The 19573-nt window shown below is 32.9% G+C and overlaps 1 protein-coding gene across 3 annotated transcripts in view; it reads right to left on the reverse strand.

The window, feature by feature from the left end:
- Positions 1 to 19573, reverse strand: part of NEK7 (NIMA related kinase 7) — a 144188-nt gene that overhangs the window by 8607 nt on the left and 116008 nt on the right. For 2 of the 3 annotated variants that reach the window (XM_050765348.1, XM_050765340.1), the window contains 2 exons: positions 14981 to 15075; positions 10809 to 10922 (listed from right to left, as the gene is read on the reverse strand). In XM_050765348.1, coding sequence (XP_050621305.1) covers positions 10809 to 10922; positions 14981 to 15075 — 209 coding nt within the window. Of the gene's footprint in view, positions 1 to 10808; positions 13930 to 14980; positions 15076 to 19573 lie in introns of those variants that run through there. The other variant, XM_050765357.1, reaches the window with a different exon arrangement.

The following is a 19573-nucleotide window of genomic DNA, read 5'->3' on the forward strand; positions in this document are numbered from 1 at the left end:
TAACAGCTATTTTTAAAGCACTGTAATCTCCCACAACAGTCTCATTTTATAGATGAAAAATCCAAGAATGAATTAAAAAATTAATGGTGGAACTTGAGTTGGAACCCAAGGTATTTGATTTTTTTTCATGCAGGTCTTTTGCCACTTGCCATTGTTGATAGCTTGTTTATTTTTACTTTTACCTACTTGGTCTTTTGGTTTGAATTTCTCATGATGCTTAATACAGCTATATATACATGATGATTATTAGTAACACTAATTTCAAATCATTTCCATTATAAAAGGATGCCACTTGATTTAAGGTATCATCTGAGTTCCAGTCAGGAGACATGAGTGACTAGATATCAACAGGTCATCACAGAATGGAGAAAGTAACATAGTTAGTTTATTCCACTGAGAGATTGGTCTGACTTTTATTCAGTGAACACAGAGGTAAGATGGCTCAAATTTCACTAAGGGTGTCCACCTGACATGTTGTTTTCCCTTAAGCAAATCAGCAGAGTAGAACCCAGGTTCTTGTCAAAGAGTATATAACCTTAAATAGTGTGCCATGTAGTGGGTCCTATCAAATTCTTCTTGAGAAATAACATTTAGGGAAGACTCTGTAATGAATAAAAGTCATCTTTACAACTTTGGATAATCTAAGTTCTATCATTTAATTAAATTAGACCACCAGAAAGCTGCATCCTGGGAGCACATTTGTTTATCCTGCTGACAAAGTGCCTTTCCAAAACTGTGCTTTGATACTTGCTTTTGGATTTTATCAAATATCACTTAGGTATTTGTGGCAATGTACTAAGCAGTGTCTTCAACATTACTCACAGATCTTCATACAAGATATTTATACCATAACTTAGTAGGAGAAAACTTGTCTTCTGTGAGGTACTATTAATAGTATATTTCCCCCTTACAAGCAGAAACTAATTTGCTTACTATGTTTCCCTTTGTGCCATGAGATAAAGGAAGCAATAACTAAATGAGAACCTCAATCACAGCAAGTCTGTTGGTCATAACAGGTACACATTTACATTCCCTTCTATCCCTGGTTCTGAATTTTACTTAAATATCCTTTTTAACAACAGGTAAGTCAAGTCCATTGCAATAAATTATCTCAAATATTTTTAAAGAAAAGTGGATTGTAAATTACATAATAGGAGATTTATATAGGCTGAATTCTGAATCTGATGTAATTTTCCTCGGTATTTATGAGATAATGATTTATTGTTCTAAAGATACACTTAAATAGACCTGTTACTCTAGTGGGGGGAAAATAAGTTGAAAAACTCTTTTGGTATCATAAGGGGAAAAATCACAAGTAACCTACTTTTATGTTATAAACAACCACAGACTAAGTTTCATGCCTTTAATGTTAATAATTTGGTTTAAAAATGTGAATTCATATGGATCCATGAATCGTCTCCTGTAAGACTAAATAACAATTATAAACAAGGTCACATCTCACCCCTTCCTCTTGCAATGAATACAAAATTATAATACCACTTGAAGATGGTAGAGTTATTTGTGCCCCTGCCATCATGAATAGAAGGATAAAATAGTCACCTGTGTATTATAAACCAGGAATTGTATTAAGAGCTAGGGTTTAAAATTTATTAATTGGAAGAAGAGAAAAACCCATTTTTACGATGTTAAATACACGTAATAGGTTGACTCGTGGTTACTAAGGGGTCACTTTTTGCAGCTAGTGAACATATCTGGGGTTATAGTACGTAGATATTCCACAGAATTATTAGTTTTTCTAAGACTCCAATGGAAAACTGAAAATACAGTCCCCTGAACATTTTCAGATCAAAAGATATCTCCTTATGCTCTCTGAGATAACTCTAGGGTTTCAACTAAATGCTAGTTCCAGTGCTCGAGTAAAGAAAAACTATTTCCTAAAAGCTAATATTTAATATGTATGAACCATTCTATGCATTTTACATGATTTAATTTACTCAACCTTCATAAAAACTCTATGGGGTGGACACTACTGGTATGTACAATTTTAGAGAGTAGTAATATTCCTAAGGCCACAAAGGCATAAGAGGCAAAGCCTAGATTTGAACCAAAGCAGTCTAGCTCCAGCGCCCAAGCTTTTATATACAGTACTATATTATACTGCTGGGGAAAATTCTAACTTGATCTGCAGTGTCCCTCACGGCCACCTCTGCACAAAGGTGGGGTGACCTTCCACACAGTCAAAGATAGATTGTTGGGCTATTAGATTTTCAAAAGAATGTTAGCTCTAACACCAGAGTTCCTCGGGTTTCTAAAATTAATGGATCTGCCTTCACATTTCATAGGCCAATTCTGATCAAAAAACAAACCAAAAAATTTTCTCTAGAGTTCTGCAAAACTCCCAATAAGATACAGGCCCACTTTATCTGTGAGAGATACATTTAAATGATGACACCAAAATATTCAGATATTATGACTAGAGGGATAATTTTAATGTTATTTCTAATCTGACTCATGAAAATGCCAGTAAACTCTCTCCAAATGAAAGATACTTGATTTTTGTCACAGAACAATTTCTTTACTCTGGATTTTAAACTTACATAGTGACCTGATGAACATAAGAAATGCCTCTTTTTTTTTTTTTTTCCCAGATGTCAAATAATCAAAATGAGACAAAGATCTTAGACATCTCCCTCAGTGTTCATTTTACATTTTTAAAAAGTTTCTGTTAACCTCTGGAAGGAATAAAGTTATTTTAAAAACTTTTAACATTTATCCAGTACTGTGCAATGATTCTAAGTACTACATTATTAACCATGTTCAAGGAAAATGTGATCAGATAATAACATTAAGAATTTCCTATCTATTCCTTCACGTCAGGTTTCAATTTCTAATAATATTAGTCAATCACTGTTCAAAACATTTCTTGTCCTTAAATCGAGGGAGTTAGTTTTCCATTTATTGCTTTAAATTTTAGAAATAATTCCAATATCAGTAGATATTACAACATTAATAAGAATAAATACAACTAAGTAAGCATTTCATGGTTTATGTTATCTCAGAAAATTTAGTTTGCATCACTTTCGACTTGTTTGTAAAAAATGTCCACTTTGTTGCTTTTATAAAAATTGTTTTATATAATATGTTAAAAATAAGGCAAAAGTAAAGGTCTGAACATACAAAAGCCTTTGCAAAATCAGAGAAAACTGTTTAATTCAGATGCTTCACAAAAATTTAAAAAGCAACACAGAAACGCTTAAATGAAACAAAGTATATAAAGTAAAAAAAAATGGATTTTCTATAACATTCCTAAGGGATTATAGGTCATTAACCATAAGGAAATTAATGAATGTTCTCAATAAAGCAGAGAAAATACTAATATATTTTGATCTATATATTTCTAAAGAGATATCAAAGCAAATAGGTTGATACCAGAAATATTAAAAAGACGACAGTGTTAACAGTCATTGTTGTCAGGGTGATAACCCAATTACAGATCAAGTTCAGGCACGTACAGGTAATAACAATAGGGCTCTTTGTGCATTATAGCTTTAGGTCACTAACACAATTCTCAACAGAATAATAAAGACTAGTGCTATTGGTACTGTTTCTTTTTCACCCCCATCTTAATCCCTCTGAGACCAATTATGTTATGTCAGCCTCCCGGATATACCCAATTTCCATCTACCCAAGGACACATTTTAGCACCCCAAAGTGGGTCTAATACATTAAAGTACACTATATTTTGGAGCTTTAGATATTTATACAAAATGATTAGGCGTATCCAACTTGTACACCAAAGTGTCACTAGTGATTGACTTGGGGGTAAAGGGAAAGGGAAAAGAAAGTAATCTTTCACAGATATAAGGTAATGTAATGTCTACATTTCACAGCTGAAGATCATTCAGTGTCTTCTGAAAACCGTGAAAGTCTTACAGAAGTTACATGATTTTGTAGGATCCCACAGGACATGTAAAATATAGGACACCGTTTTGGATTCATGTCTTCAAGGAGCAAGTCCCCAGTGTCACTTCAGAAGCATAGGTGAACAAAGGGACTGCTTAACTATATTTTTTAAACAAAAATAGAACATCCAAAGCTTAAAGATCTAATCTTACATGGCAACTTTCAGCAAGGTGGCCAACTGATATTGTAAGTGATGAGAATATTAAATTTACTGAAACAATTTATGGGAAAGAAAATCGAACATTAATAGTGTTTGAGATAACACTGTTAATTTTAATAAATAATGGCTCAATTATATATTATTGATTTTATTATATATCTCTCTCTGCATTTTAAAGTAAAATATTCTTACCTTAGAATTTGATTACACGGTTGCAGAGGCTGCAGAAATATTTGTACAGAATTACCTTCAGACATTATTTGTGCCATATAAAATAATGTCCTTCTTTTAAATAATCTTGGGAAAATGTATTAGAAAAAAATCCTCTAACACCAACTTAAACAACTTTGATTAATTTCCAGTAACAACTCCAGAAAATTTGCATAGATCTATTAACATTTGTAAATCTAGCAATTAAAACTAAAAATATCTGGACTGCTCAAATGTATAAAAAAGTTTTATAAACTTAATTTAACTTCAAAAATGCAAAAATAATCTACCTGACACTTTCATCTTGTTTTTTTTTCTTATTTACATAAAGCAGTTCTTTTCATGAACCAAAACAAAGGTCATTTTTGTTACTGACTTAACTCCCTTAAAAATCTTCTTTAAATATATTCTAAATTTAAAAATAAAAATTATTTATAAATATTGAGTTTGAAATCCAGTTATATTTTTAAAGCTTTCATTTAGTGATTTCCTTTCCTTAACAGTAGACATTTGAAAACAAAGTATTAGTAAAATTATGACAAACTGTAACGTTTTTTGTTCAATGTATTATGGATCAACATATTTGCTATCTTGAGATACATGCTTGGTTTTTCATAGTCAAATATATAGAAATAATTCCTACCCTTCTGCCATTTCCTCATTCTTTCCTTTCAATGTCACATTGACCCTGAGTTACCATGAGCCAGAAGAGTGTTCTAAGCAAACGCCTCATCGTGCCTCTGCCCTCTAACCTGCTATGCCTCTAGGGAAGATCTGAGATCCCAGATAAATATGGTGAGTGAAAGGATTAAGAACAGAGAGGAGAAAAATAAAGAATTAGTAAGTCTAAGAGTAAAACTCATGAAATGCTCATTCATAAAACATCTGAGTTTACTTTGGGCTCTGTGTTCCTGTAACACAAACGGGGGGATGCCATGCCGCATGGGCACCATTGTGACGTGCAATGTTTGCTCTAAACATTGTCTAGGTCTCTACTTACTAATATGTAAAATGGGAATGATACCATTGCCCTTCTTTAACAGGAAAATTCATAATTGCGTTAAAGAAAACATGATTTCAAAAGTTAAAAAAAATTCGGTATTATAATTTTATTCAAAGTCACATAAATACGTTATATTCTCCAATAACCTATAAATATTTTAAATCAGTTTAGTTCAATTAAAAATTTACTATTTTTGCTATTCATACATAATCAACCATAGGAAAAAAACCCTGTCCTTTTTAATCCCTGTGTTCATTTTAAATACTCCAGAAAATCAACACTTTTCTGGTTTCAACAATATAGGAAATGATGCCAGAAATTCTTAAACATTTGAATGAAGCAGCAGGAAAGATATCAGGCTGCACTGCTAACCTATTCCAGGAGAAGCCAGAAAGAACCCTCCCCTCCTGCCTTCCATTTCTCTATCTTTAAAAAAAAAAAGAGGAGAGGGACACTGTCCACCTAAGAAAGAAAGTCAAAAATAATAGGAGATAAAACCAAAATATATTTATTAGCATTTACGAGGTAAAAGTTTGTGATTCATTCATTCTCTATTAGTTATTTGATTGAATATGACCTTTCAGGCTGATATTTTATGGGATAATTTTTTTGAGTAGGCTCATTACCTGATTTAAAAAAAAATAGTTTTCTATCTGTGGGCTGGAGGTATAAAGTCATAAAATGAACAGAAATTTAGTGTAAAACAAAAGAGACACTAAGTAATGTGGAAACTGATCACTGGGTTAATAATTCCAATTCCAAAATCACGTTTTGTTGGTTTCTTCACCTACAAAAAGCATTAATGAGACTTACTAAACTATCAAGTTTTTGAAAATATAATCAGAATATAATCACAATAACCACAAATATTGTATCCTTCAACAGTCTTTTCTTATTTATAATACATTTAAAATTACTACTAAATAAACATCTGCCATAACCACTAGTTCAGATCAGCAAGCATTGTTGTACTAATAGTCTAATTATTAAAAACATTTTAACTATCTTCCCAATGTTTGACAGGTGCTTAAATTTCCTTTTCACTCAAAGCATTATTTTTAGTATTCAATTTATCTCTATTCAATTTTCTTCAATGAAGGGCACCCTTTATCCTTCCTTCTCATTTCCATTTCTTAAACTTTCATCTGTAAACCCCTTACTCAACTTACAGAACTTTCTTCCAAATCTATCTCCTCAAACCTAACATGAAAAGAAATGTTACACCTTTTTTTTTTTTTGAGATGGAGTCTCACTCTGCTGCCCAGGCTGGAGTGCAGTGGCTCGGTCTTGGCTCACTGCAAGCTCCACCTCCCAGGTTCATGCCATTCTCCTGCCTCAGTCTCCCGTGTAGCTGGGACTACAGGCGACTGCCACCACATCCGGCTAATTTTTTGCATTTTTAGTAGAGATGGGGTTTCACCGTGTTAGCCAGGATGGTCTCAATCTCCTGACCTCCTGATCCGCCCGCCTCGGCCTCCCAAAGTGCTGGGATTACAGACGCGAGCCACTGCACCCAGTCCAGAAATGTTATGCTAAAGCAACCACTGAGATACCACTGTGTCAACCTTTCTTATGACTTCTCTATTTAAGCTAGGAATTTTTAATAACAAATAAAAAGTATTGAAAGAAACGAAGTATATATTTTGTTTGATATTAATGCCGACATTTTAACAGTATCAGTCAAATTTCTAAATAATTAACAATATAGCTATTTATCATTGTTTTTCAGAGTTTCATGAGACAAGTTCGTGAACAAATAGATAATTTTGATAACTATTCCAATATCTCTCAAAGAAATTAAATACTGAAATTGAAGGAAAACAGCATATTTATCTTATTTCCCAGTAAATGGACACCCAGCATTATAGAGAAAATGGTGCTTATGTAAAATAGGAAGTAATATCAATACAAGAAAACTATCCACGTCCTCTGGCCTATCTTGTGAGTAATTTTCTGCCTTACTCTACAGAGAGTTCTTTGGAGAAGTTTCTCTCACTCATTCAATTGTCATTTATTAGTTCATCCTTTAATCTAACTCTGAGATTTCCACGCTCATTCCCTCAATCAATCAATCAATCAATTACTAAGGCTTTAAAAATGTGTCAGGCCCCAGGCCCTAGAGATACACAGATAAGCAGCAGAGTGACTGATCCTCAAGGGCAGGAGCTTGACAGTCTGCAGGGGGAGGCATCCATGCAAGGAAGCTACTACAACATGGCATAACTGCCAAGGGAGGAGGCGTTGGGGAGAGAAGAAAGGAGGTCAGGGAAAACTATGCAGGAAAACTTTATGTCCAAACTATGTTTGAAAGGAAAAGAATGAGTTTCTTTGGTAAAGAACAGGAAAAGAGGTATTTCAGAAAGAGGAAACATCATCTATAAAAGCATGAAAATTCATGGAACTTCTAGTAGAACTTGCATTGATAAGAGTTAGAGAAAGAAGAAAAGAATATCCAATCATCAATAATTCTTGAGAGATGAGCCCAGGTCAGTTTACGACAGGCCTTTTGAGCCACAATTCCTTATACATAAGTAAATGTTTGCTTCACTGTCACCAACAATACCAAGTTTCATTTAAACTAAGAGACATCTAAGGAAAGATATCTATCTTTTTAACCCAGGACTCGTGTTAAATATAGTAACTGCCCATTGATACATGGATGAGATCACTAGTAGAAAAGGAAAAAACAAAAAATACCAAAAGAAATCAGAAATTAAAATATTTAAGCCATAAAATATAGATTTCCTAATATCATTCATGTGTAGCTGAAATAAATCAATCTAGAACCCTAATTATTTGTATATACTAAGACTAGCATAATTCAAAAGAAAAGATTTGACATACAGGCTTATTTTTCTAAAACTTCTCATTTTTTGTTTTAATGCTTAACTGTTATATATGTTTTAGAATATAAGATAGGAAATTAAAAGAAAAATTCCAAGCTTTTAAACTCTGGGTTCTTAAATAGAATGACTATATCTAGAAATAAATTGTGTAGGGTTCCTTAGGACTCCTATCAACTGAGGCTGATTGGCAGGTATAGCTAGTATTCTCATGAAATCTTCCCTTAAAATCTTGTTTGGGCAGTAACCTTAAAAATTTGGCAGTAGTTACATAAATTTGGTAAGCTCTCAAATACATATTTGATAAGTTGATTTGCTTATTTTTCAAATAGTTACACAGTCTGTTATCATTTAGCTATAAAATTAACAAAATAAACTGTCTTTTAATTAAAAGTTCACTGTTGAAAAACTCTGTACTTCACTTTTTATTGGCTCCTGTATTTTGCCATACTAACAAATTAAATGGTATTCTGGATTTTTTAAAAGATCTAAAAAGTCTACTTTATAAAAAAAAATTTAAGACATTATAGCACTACCAAACGTGGGATTTTTGGCTACCATGAATTCTGAATAACGAGTTCCTACTTAAGGACAGAAAATATTTATTAGCACATCTGCATTTCAAAGCTCTTGTTTTGAGAACTCTTCTACATAACTAAAGTAACATTGTTGTACAGTCTGCATATTTTTATATTCAATTCTTTACTAAGAATTATTTTCCACATTTACCTAGAAACTACAGCTTTCTATTTCATCAGGGAATGACAACAGATTTTACCAATACGAGGAATCACACTTTTTTGGAAAGTACACCATATAATAATGTGTTTTGCTTTATAGCTCTTTTCGAAACTGGTAACTATATAAAGTGAAGTAAAAAGTGGAATCTATTTTCCTTTCCCAACTCTAAGACCTTCTATCTGGGCCAGACTTTGATATTTGCCCCTTGGCTGAGAATCCGCATATCCAACTTCACACTTAGCTGCAGTGAAGTAGCCCTGCAGGCAGGCCGACTTCAACGAACCACTAGTGGTATCATCATTAAAATCCTGCTGAAGGTCACCATGGTAACCGCCTGCTGAGGCTTCACTGCTGCACTCGGCATCTCCTAATCAGCTACCATGTGAAATGCAAATTCAGACAGTCTGAAAATTAGTCAAGAAGAATAGGGGATGAGGATGCAGATATGTGAAATATTCATGCGCTTCATGGAAAAAAGAAGACAGCATGAATGACACAACAAAGAAAGGCCCCTGACATTCTTGCTATCATTTTGCATTATTGTTCACACCCTACTGTATTTCCAGGCCTATAGTTCTGAAGTTGGTTTTGTGAAATGCCATATTTATAGTCGATACCCAAAATAGTAATTAAAAATGGCTAACATAATAGTATTAACATCAAATAAAGATAATACTTTTAAATCATCATCACTGCTGTGTAACAGTTTATTCTAATTACCTGAATACGAATGTTATGCAGAAAAAAACAGGCATCACCGATTATCAGTATCAAAACTACCAGAAGAAAAAGTGCCTATTATATTATAGGAACACAAATGCTTTACATGTGGTGAAAATTCTTTAGAGATATTTATTATTCAAGTTACACAAACTCAAATTTCCTTACATAATACTAAGACCCAGTGCTATTCGTTTCACAATAGGAAGACTGACATGATTACCTAATAAGTGAACATTATAATTGTTTTATATTTTTTCTTTTCTCCTTTCCATTTTCCTGAGGCAAAAAATCTGTTGCTCATGAGAAGGTGCAATGTCCTAACTCAAGACACTATTTTCTTTGGGTAGGTCCCTGATGAGTATTCCATAAAGTGCTAATATGAAACATTTTAGTTGACCTGAGATACTGCTATTCTGCATATATCCTCCTTAAATATTGGTAAAATCATGATACGCTAGGCTAAAATGGGAGATGTTTTGTTCAATGAAAGACTGGACACTGGGTAGAGCCAAAACAACTCACTTCAATGGGTTACCAAAGCAAGCAAGCATTCAGACTCAGATCTTAATAAGGTAGCCTTCTAAGATTTTCAGCCACAGCTAACACACTTTTTAAACATGTCTACAATGATAACCTCAAAACATTTCCCCAGTAGAATCTGGGTCTAGCAGTGAGATGATAATAGGACAGGTATTGTCAAAGGAGGGACGATAAAGCTTAAAGAATAAGGGTCAGAGATACGTAGTTAAGAGATGCATGTTTCGAGCTTTGGAAAACATGGATGAAAGGGGAGTCTGCCAAAATAGAAAATTACAACTGTGTGCCGGTCTAGGACTGTGAGAATAAGGAGTTAGCCCTGTTACAAAGGGCCATCAGACATGATGATTAACTAGAGCCTAGGTATGAGCATTAATTCTGCCCTTTGCACCATTCAGTACACTGTAGAGTCAGCTACTATTCTTATCACACCTAGAAAGTGGCCAATTTTACACTACATTCTGGGTTGTGGTCTACTACACATCATGAATTGCAGAGTCAACTCTTTAGACAGCAAGTCTCCAAGAGAATGAAAACAGAATAAAATGTGCTAGTTCTGCTACGTATACCATTCATTTTCATTTCTGGATAAAGTAAAATTTCTTAATAAAATAAAAATGTTAGCAAAATGGACAACAGACGAACACGTGGACTGAAAATGACTTACTTCTTCTGAATAGTGATCTGAAGGAAGAGGTGGGTAGTCACACTGTTCTATCTTCTTACACAGTGAGTATAAATTCATTTTGTCACCATAGAAAGGACTCTGTAATGCAGCCATCTGTAAAATGCTCCCAATGAAACTGATATAGTTACATGGTAACTTAAAAGGTGATTTCATCAAGTATATTATACAGGGGTAGAAAATAATTACAAATATTTTAAATAAAGTTATCTGGGCATTTTGATTTTTATGAATATCCCCGTCTGAGAAAATTTATTAAGAGTTAAAAATCTTTCTGCAATTTTTGTTTTTTTTCCGACATTTAAAATGCCCTAAAATAGAGAATTAGTTAACATATTTCTTTATATACAAATGCAACATAAAACAATATTAAGAAAAATAACACAATTTAAAAACTCTTTGTACCTATAATGAAATAAAAACAACTACTGTATCTTACAACAAAACAGTCATCACAAGGTATAGCTCAACCATATAGAACAAACATGAAACTGAAGTTAAAACTGAATTATAATCTAGCATAGGGAAGAGAATGCAGAGCATTTTGTCTTGCATAATAGTTTCTGAAGATAAAGGTTATTCTGAGAAAAAAACAGTCTTCTCAATTTAAATGCAATAACAGATCCCCAAATAGTTTACAATGAATTAGAACTCTTTTCTTTTGATAATGTCTCAAAAACATTAAATATGCTCAAAAGCTCTACGAGTCATAGCTGTAATTCAAGGCTTCCAAATGAGATTTTTATGCAGAAAAACGTGACCCAAAGGATGAACAACTTTAAAAAAGACATTATTGAATTTAAATTTATTTTAAGACAAGGTTCTAACTTGACATTTAAAGTGCAAGCAAGTACTGTGGTAAGCAGGGTTACAAACTAAAAATTCAATTTAAAATGTTCGCATCCTGTTCAAAACCTTCTAAATCTTTGAACCGCAGCAGCAAGAATACAACACGGAGTGCCAGGCTGCCCCAAAGTCAGTCACCCTTTTCTACATGTGCTAATAAGTTTGATTTTGGAAGGACAATGTGTACATTCCCCAGACAGGCAGAGTGTGTGTGAAACACGCTAGTCCATGCTGTGCTACTCAGTGAGCGTCAGTGGGGACAGGACAAGCTGAAAATGGCTCTCATCTGTCTTCTGTGCTCCAGACAGAGCTTTAACTCCTTCAGAGCCTTGATGAGAAGGGGATGGGATTGGAAATCAAAACTGGCAAGTAGCTCAACACATTTTTATCTTGCCTATGTTTTACATAAAACGTGCACACAACTATATAGAAGTACCTTAGGAAGAGTTGTTTCACATGACGAGAAAAAAGTTAAAAACAATCTGAATGCTCCTAATCATATAAAACACTTTGAGAGGAAATTTCTAAAAGAACTACAATAATAATAATAATAATAATAATGGTTTTTGTTTTAAATGCAAGGACACTTTGATAAATGTTACCTTAAAAATATACTGTATACATAAACTATAGTCTCTCTGTGTTTGCAAAACCTTAAGTAAATGTACATATATTCATTATCATATTCTAGGCGTTCATTATAGTCCTTTTCCTCAGTACTGCAGAGTGTTAAAAAAAAAAATCTGAATGTCCCCTAAGGAGTTAAACAGGAATAGTATATTTTCATGCATCTCCTGCTTTGACAGATGAAAAATGTCAACTGTCCTGTTTTTATTTTCAAGCTTTTGCACTATTCATCTGGTTCATTAGTGCATCTCGATGCTGCCCCTGACAGCTGCTCGCCCTCTCCTCCCAGCAGCTGAATTTTTCAGGCTAATTTGATCCTCCACACTGAGACGATCGCTAGAATGATTGACTTACTCCCTGACCTCCAGGGTCTGACTTTCCTGATTAGTATTCTGGGGGTGTCGGAGGGACGAAAGCCCACTGTCTGTCTTCGGGGCTGGTGGCAGCTCTCTTTTTTTTTGAACTGTAAGCCACCAACCTACAACCCTGTAAGGATGCAATTGCTGCGCTGAACAATAAAGGAAATGTGTAAAACCTACTTTTCCATGTAAAGGTCCGTGTAGCAAAAGCACAGCATCTTGATTTTAATTAGTAAAGTCTACTTTGTTGCATATCAATTAAAACTGTACTGCTAGTTTTTTTTTTTTTTTTTTTTGAGGTTTCAGGAATATTTGAAAGTCTAATTTTCTGAGTTTAAAATACATTTTCAAAAAAGGCTTCCTATGTCTTCATTGTTAATAGTAATTTTTTAGTGCGTACAATACAAAATATGTGCTGTTATGACCAATTTTTAAAAGCCAAACTGTTAGGTATTTCTATTAACAATACACTGAAACATAAGTGAAAGGAGATAGAACATAAAGTTAAATTAAAGCTTTAGAAAAATTCTAGTTCTTCTAAAAGATTTGCATGGAGAAATCAAGAAAATGCATTGAGATGAAAACTAACGTTAGCATGATAGATACTTTAACTCAAAATCATCCACAATACATATAACTCATGGATGTAGGAATGTCCAAATATGTTATTTTTATTTTTTGTGGCATTTTAAGTCCGCCTAAAAATGGGACACCATCTCTCAAAGGCAAATTCAAAATGTGATAAATTATTTCAGTTTTGACATGAGTCTGCTAGACCTAAAATAATTATGCAAACTTCCTCTCAAAATTCAACAGAATTTTTTTTTTATTGCTAAATTTAATCTAGTTATTGGAAACCAATTTGCTGTTTACTTTTAGGGATTTGAAGAGAAAATGTTGCTTTGATAATATTAGACTATGGACTAAAGGAATCTAAAGGTTAACTAAACAGATAATATTTTAAATGTACAGAGTGACTAACTTTTAAACATTATAGTAACAATATAATCAATACTGTTCTTGTTAGCATTGTACTAAATTATTAACAAAATATAAAACAGTGAGCATAATTTCTTGTAATCCCATGGGTACATATAAAAACATGTTTTGTTACATTACTGACTCATAATGTTTCATAACAAAAATTATCCAAAGTATGCGTTTATTTAAGAATATTTAAAAATCCTTTCATTTTTAAGTAGTTGTTAGTCACTTCAGTAGGAAGAACAAAACAAATAATTTCAGGTTCCTTAAATTAAGGGAATTTGAATCTGCAATGAATAAAATAATAAAAGATCATGACACACATTTTTAAAAAGTCCAACAACACCTCCTAAAGCTGCTTTACTTCCAAGTAACAGTGGCACAATTAAAATAGATGACTTCATCATATATTTCATTTAAGTCAGGAGGACAAGAGACACGAAATATATAGTAGGAAATGCATTGGTTTCTATTTATCCTCTTTAGACTTCTCTTATATACACAGAGATATGAAAATGATTCCTACACAGGGATATGAAAATGCTTCCATGTATTACATTTCCTCACTTTATTAAAACCTACTTAGACACAGACTAATTTTTAATTAACAGCTTTGACTGGAAGCCTGTATTCCTAAGAAAATTATCATTCAATTAAGAAAACAAAATTACAGAAGTCACTAGCTTGAGATACTTTTATATCAACACAGACGTAAAATGTGTTACTAACATGCTTTCTTTTATCCATCCAAATTATTACAGTGCACCATTTCTAGAGGACCTCCCTACATGATTCCATCTTCCTTTGATAAATGATCACCAGTAGAACAAAAGAGAGAGCATTTCACTGAGCTTTACCACTACAAATTGTTACTCATGGAAACTAAATTGATAACCTAGAAGAACTATCTGTTTGCATACTATACTTAATGCTAAATAACACCTGTGTAAAAGTGAAATAAAATATTGATGAAGATATTTACTATGCTTTCATATATTAAATCCAATCCATTATACCTCTCTTGTAATGCATGGATCAAGATTTACAGATGTTCAAATGTATATTTTTATAAATGCAAGATATACAGAAAGGTATTATATTAACATAAAAGTTAATGCTTTAAACTTGTCATCAAAGGAACACAAAAAATATATTAGACGTATAGGAATGTATAGTTATTAAATTCCATTACACAAAGTTATTAACCCAATGAAAATTCTTCATAATTAAAAAGGTGATTCTTAAACATCCCGAAAAAAATAAGTATATACTATAAGGATAGAGGAAATATACTAAGTAAAACTGTATCAATATTTGGAATTTATCAACATTACCTACCTCATATAGTAGACAGCCAAGAGACCAGATGTCAGATTTGAAGTTGTATCCATTTTCATGTATTCTCTCTGGAGACATGTAATAAGGCGTACCAACTGCAAAAAAACAAACCAAATAAAATAAGAGGTATATAAAAATACAGATGCAGCTGTGGTAAGAAATTACATACAAAATTTTGAATTTAAAAACATCACCAAAATAATTCATTAGGATCAGAAAGCTGTTCTTAAGAATACTAAAAACTTTTAAATTTCTTCTTTACTCCTTGACCCTTAAATAGTACATTAAAAACTGTACAAAACAATGTGCTGGGTTAAACTTTATTTCCTTCTGATCAATCCAAGAAGAATCTAGGGAGCATAACTAAGGGAAAAAAAGTAATTCTGACAAGAATACCTACTTAAATGATTCACACTGGCATTATTATTTTTTTAATTTTTTTAAAAAAAATATGGTCTGCATATCCCAAATAATTAAGCATGATAATTTAAAAATAAATAGTATTATATAACAATTTAGTAGAGTATGCACAAATAAATCATATTTGTTAACTTTTACAGAAACATCCTTTAGAACACAGTGTGGCTGTTAACAAATGATATGGCACTTGGTGCCTTACTTCCACTTTAGAAAGAATACCACAGACTTTTGTACATCAAAGGATTATATAATAACAAATATGAAAGGGTACTGGCATCTCTGGAAAAATGTCTTCAGTTACTGTAACTACTGAGACCTTTTAAAAGACAAGACACTCAAGATAATTTTTGTTTTTGTTTGTTGGCTTTGACGTGCTAATATTTTTTCTTTTTTTAATGACTGTTTTAGAAAATGCTATTAAACACTTGAAAATAAAAAGAAGCATATATGTTAGACTTTGAAATGTAAAAATATTTAAGTGACTTTCAAAGTGAGTATCTTTAATTTCAAACTCAGATGGTTATTTCACCATCATTAGTCTAAGGCTTTTTGCCAAATAGAAAATTAAAGTTTAAGAACATTTAGAATCTTATTTACCTGAGGGAAGGGCCACCAAAAATATGTTGCTACTCAAAGAGAAAAGGGCAGTCCCCTTTTTCTATTAATTTTCAAGATCTCCCCAGGTGTTTACTATAAATCTTAATAAGACAAACAATACTGAACAGGGGTCTTTAGTTAGAAGCAACAAAAAGATTCACACCAATAATCAAAGCACTATACTCAAAGGCAGCAGTCAGTTTGCCAAAAGAATAAATTTATAACCTAGTAGTTATGTGTGGAAACTATACTAAGCTAAAGGTGGAAACATCATGTACCATGACCCATGATATCCTACCTGTATCGGAATCCATTTTTACTAATCATGGATAGCCCTAGTCAGACTGGATGAAAGAAAAGTATTTATGAAAGTGATGAAGAAAAGTTAAGAAAAAAAGTATGCAAACAGAAGGATAAGAAATTTAAATAAAATACGAACCATTAATATATGAAAATTAATGAGACGAACTTTAAGATATAGATTATTTAATTGTAGCATTTACTTTGAAGACAAACAGGTAAATATGCCAATTTCTGTGTCAGAAAAGCAAAGAACTTTGGAAAACAGCTAGGTTTAAAGAATCTGTGTTATTACTGTGTAAAATAAACACAAGCTATCTAGCTTTGGGAGTTCTAACCACTTTCACCTGTAGTTTGCATAAGTGACACCAATTATTGGAAATATTTACACATTCTCTCCATTTAAGGAAGGATGGTAGGTACAGTTAGAATAATAAACGGGCTCTGCTCCTGGTTTCAGGACATAAAGCAAGTGACTGGCAGTGAGGAATGTGCAGAGAGAGGCTTCACGGAATCCACAGGGGGGCAACTGAAAACACTGAGGCTTGAAGGTTCAGAGTTTACCAAAAGCAAAGGTAATTTTAACCGGTAGCTCTGGGAAACCTGCTGATACGTTAGGGGTTTGATATGAGTGTGAAAGATTGATGATAAGGAAAAAGAAGAACAAATGCTAGCATTTTACAGAGATTAGCCCCAGCATAACACCTTAACTGCAACACAAACTGAACTCAAAGACGACCCAAGTGAAGGGAGCAAAGGAAAAGAATGATTAGGAATTCTACTAAGCTAAATTTGAAATGCAAAAAATCTTAATGTACAAAAATGCTTTTTCAGTGAGCTGCTGGAGGTCATTGCAAAAAGTTACACACTCAGTTAAGACTGATACTTTAGATACTGATGCTTAATATTATAAATAACAAGCCTCTTTATATTAAATAAGCATGTTTTATTTCAATATTTAAACTACATATATTCATTAGTATATATTAAAATGTAAAGCTAAGGATGCTACTCACCTCTTTGATCAACATATTTCCAAAAGTCATATAAGATGAGTAAGTTTGTATTCTGCACTATAATTATTAATTGGATAAATTCATAATTAACTGGGGAACACAGGCCTAAGAGGGAGGTTCTACTGTCTCCTGACATGCTTCCTCATATGCCCCTCCATTCTGGACAACGACTCTTACGCTGACTGACACTGAGCAAAGAGGTACAGCCCCATCACGTAAACTGATTCGTCCTTACCTCTCTCTATCTAGCGGAGAGGCCTAAAAGTTTAAGTGCTCAGGAAAATTTGCAGTACATTTAAACGCAGTGATATGTTTTCAACATTTCAAAATTAATGAAGATATAATTATTTCCAAAAAACTTTTTCAGAGATTCATGACAGCTGTGTCTATGATTTCTGTTGCCTCAAGAATGTTGTGACTTCTTTTAACAGTTGTACAAGAAAAGAGAGTTATGGAGTGACATGATTAGACATTAAAATGATCATGTGAATTACTGTCCTATGTATTCAGAAGCTTGAAGACTACAGCACATGTAATTCCACTTATCTTTCAAGAATTTATGATTGTAGGTAAAATGAGAGTACATTTTGCAATAGCAGACATTATGCCACTTTAACCTTCGGACATGAATAAAAGTAGGAAATGGATGATAACATTATAAAAAACAGAGGCTGACAGAGGAAAACTAGTAACAACTAAAAATCTTACCTGGCCTTTCTTTATTCTATATTAATATCACATTAAAATATACTAAGGCAGTCATCCACATGTAAGAATCCCTTTCATTACATTGACTTATTCTAGCTATATAAGAAAAGTTTTATATGGTATATACTCCATAAATATATATATACTAATCTTTATCCTGAATAAAATGAAGACTGGTATCTAGAAGTTCTGCAATATGTTTAAGAGAATCAACAAGTTCTGCTAACATGTTGTTATTATAGAAGATATAACTAAATTAATAATTTTCATCAGAGCAGGTTATATACAGAATAGTTTAGCTAACATTTTAGCATTGTAATCTCTGCAAAGATTTGAATGAAAAAAGAAAACAGAATGACTGAAGCATTCTCATATGTGGTTAGCTTTGGATTGTTTTTTTTGTGTGCTTTTTAAATAAGGGAGGCAGCACAAAACCAGTGAAAGATAAATCTCTTTCACATCTTACATTTGCCACTAACTAGTTAGGACCATTTAACTTCTCTTTTCATTTCCTTCCCTCATCTGTAAGATAAAGTCATGAGAAAGATGAGCTGATCTCTGAGGTCCCTTTTGCTTTAAAATTTTGTAGCACTTAAAAAAACTCTACAAAAATCCATCTGGAAAATAAAATGGAAAAAATAGTCCTTTTTAGACTATTACTTAGGAAAGCTGAGTGAGAGTGTTTTAAGTCAGAGAGTACACACAAATGAACTAAGTTTAGAAATATAGTTTATTTCTCTTAGAATCAGAGCAAACTACAGACAAGAAAGCTTTGAATATTCCTTCTTGGGAAAATTAAAAGGAGACAAGTCATCTTTCACCTCAGTTTGATATAAAACACACACACACACACACACACACACACACACACACACACACACACACCCCTTCAGGGAATAGGACTTAATTTCCATTCTTTCCTTCATACTCATGAGTCAGCCCAGAAATTATGTTGGCAGACAGAATGGAGAGAGGGCACATTTATTTCATTGTAAGGAGTACTAACTGAGGTCAATATAGAATGGCTGAGTAGGAGATCAATATTTCTGCAAAAGACATATATAAAATAAAATTTGTCACCTTTGAAGTACAACTGATAACATTTAAGAGCTTTAATAATGCTGAGGTAAAACACCTAAGCATATTTTATTGTTATTGTTGCTGTGCTCCAGGCCCTGTGTTAAATGCATTCTATGTATTATCTTGCTGAATTTTAACAAAAGTTTACCATGCCCTGCTGCATGGCACACACAATTCTAGGTCCTGTGCTGACAGAAGTAAACAGGACAAATCCTTGATCTTGTGGGGCTCACAGTCCAATGAAACGGGAACTATTATAAGGTAGTTTTATGAGATGTTTCAACTATTATACTGCTTTTGAGAGAAGGCATAGGAAGTCGGTCGGGTAACTTGCCAAAGATCATAAAACTGGTAAGCTGTAGACTTGGAATTCAAACCCAGGTAGTTCTTGTCTCTTGCATTTAAGCAGATGGTTATTTCAGTATAACTGACCACTGTGAAATACAACTGAAAAAAATATCTGTATCTTTCC

This window comes from Macaca thibetana, chromosome 1 (genome assembly GCF_024542745.1).
Source record: "Macaca thibetana thibetana isolate TM-01 chromosome 1, ASM2454274v1, whole genome shotgun sequence".
Lineage (NCBI taxonomy): Eukaryota > Metazoa > Chordata > Mammalia > Primates > Cercopithecidae > Macaca > Macaca thibetana.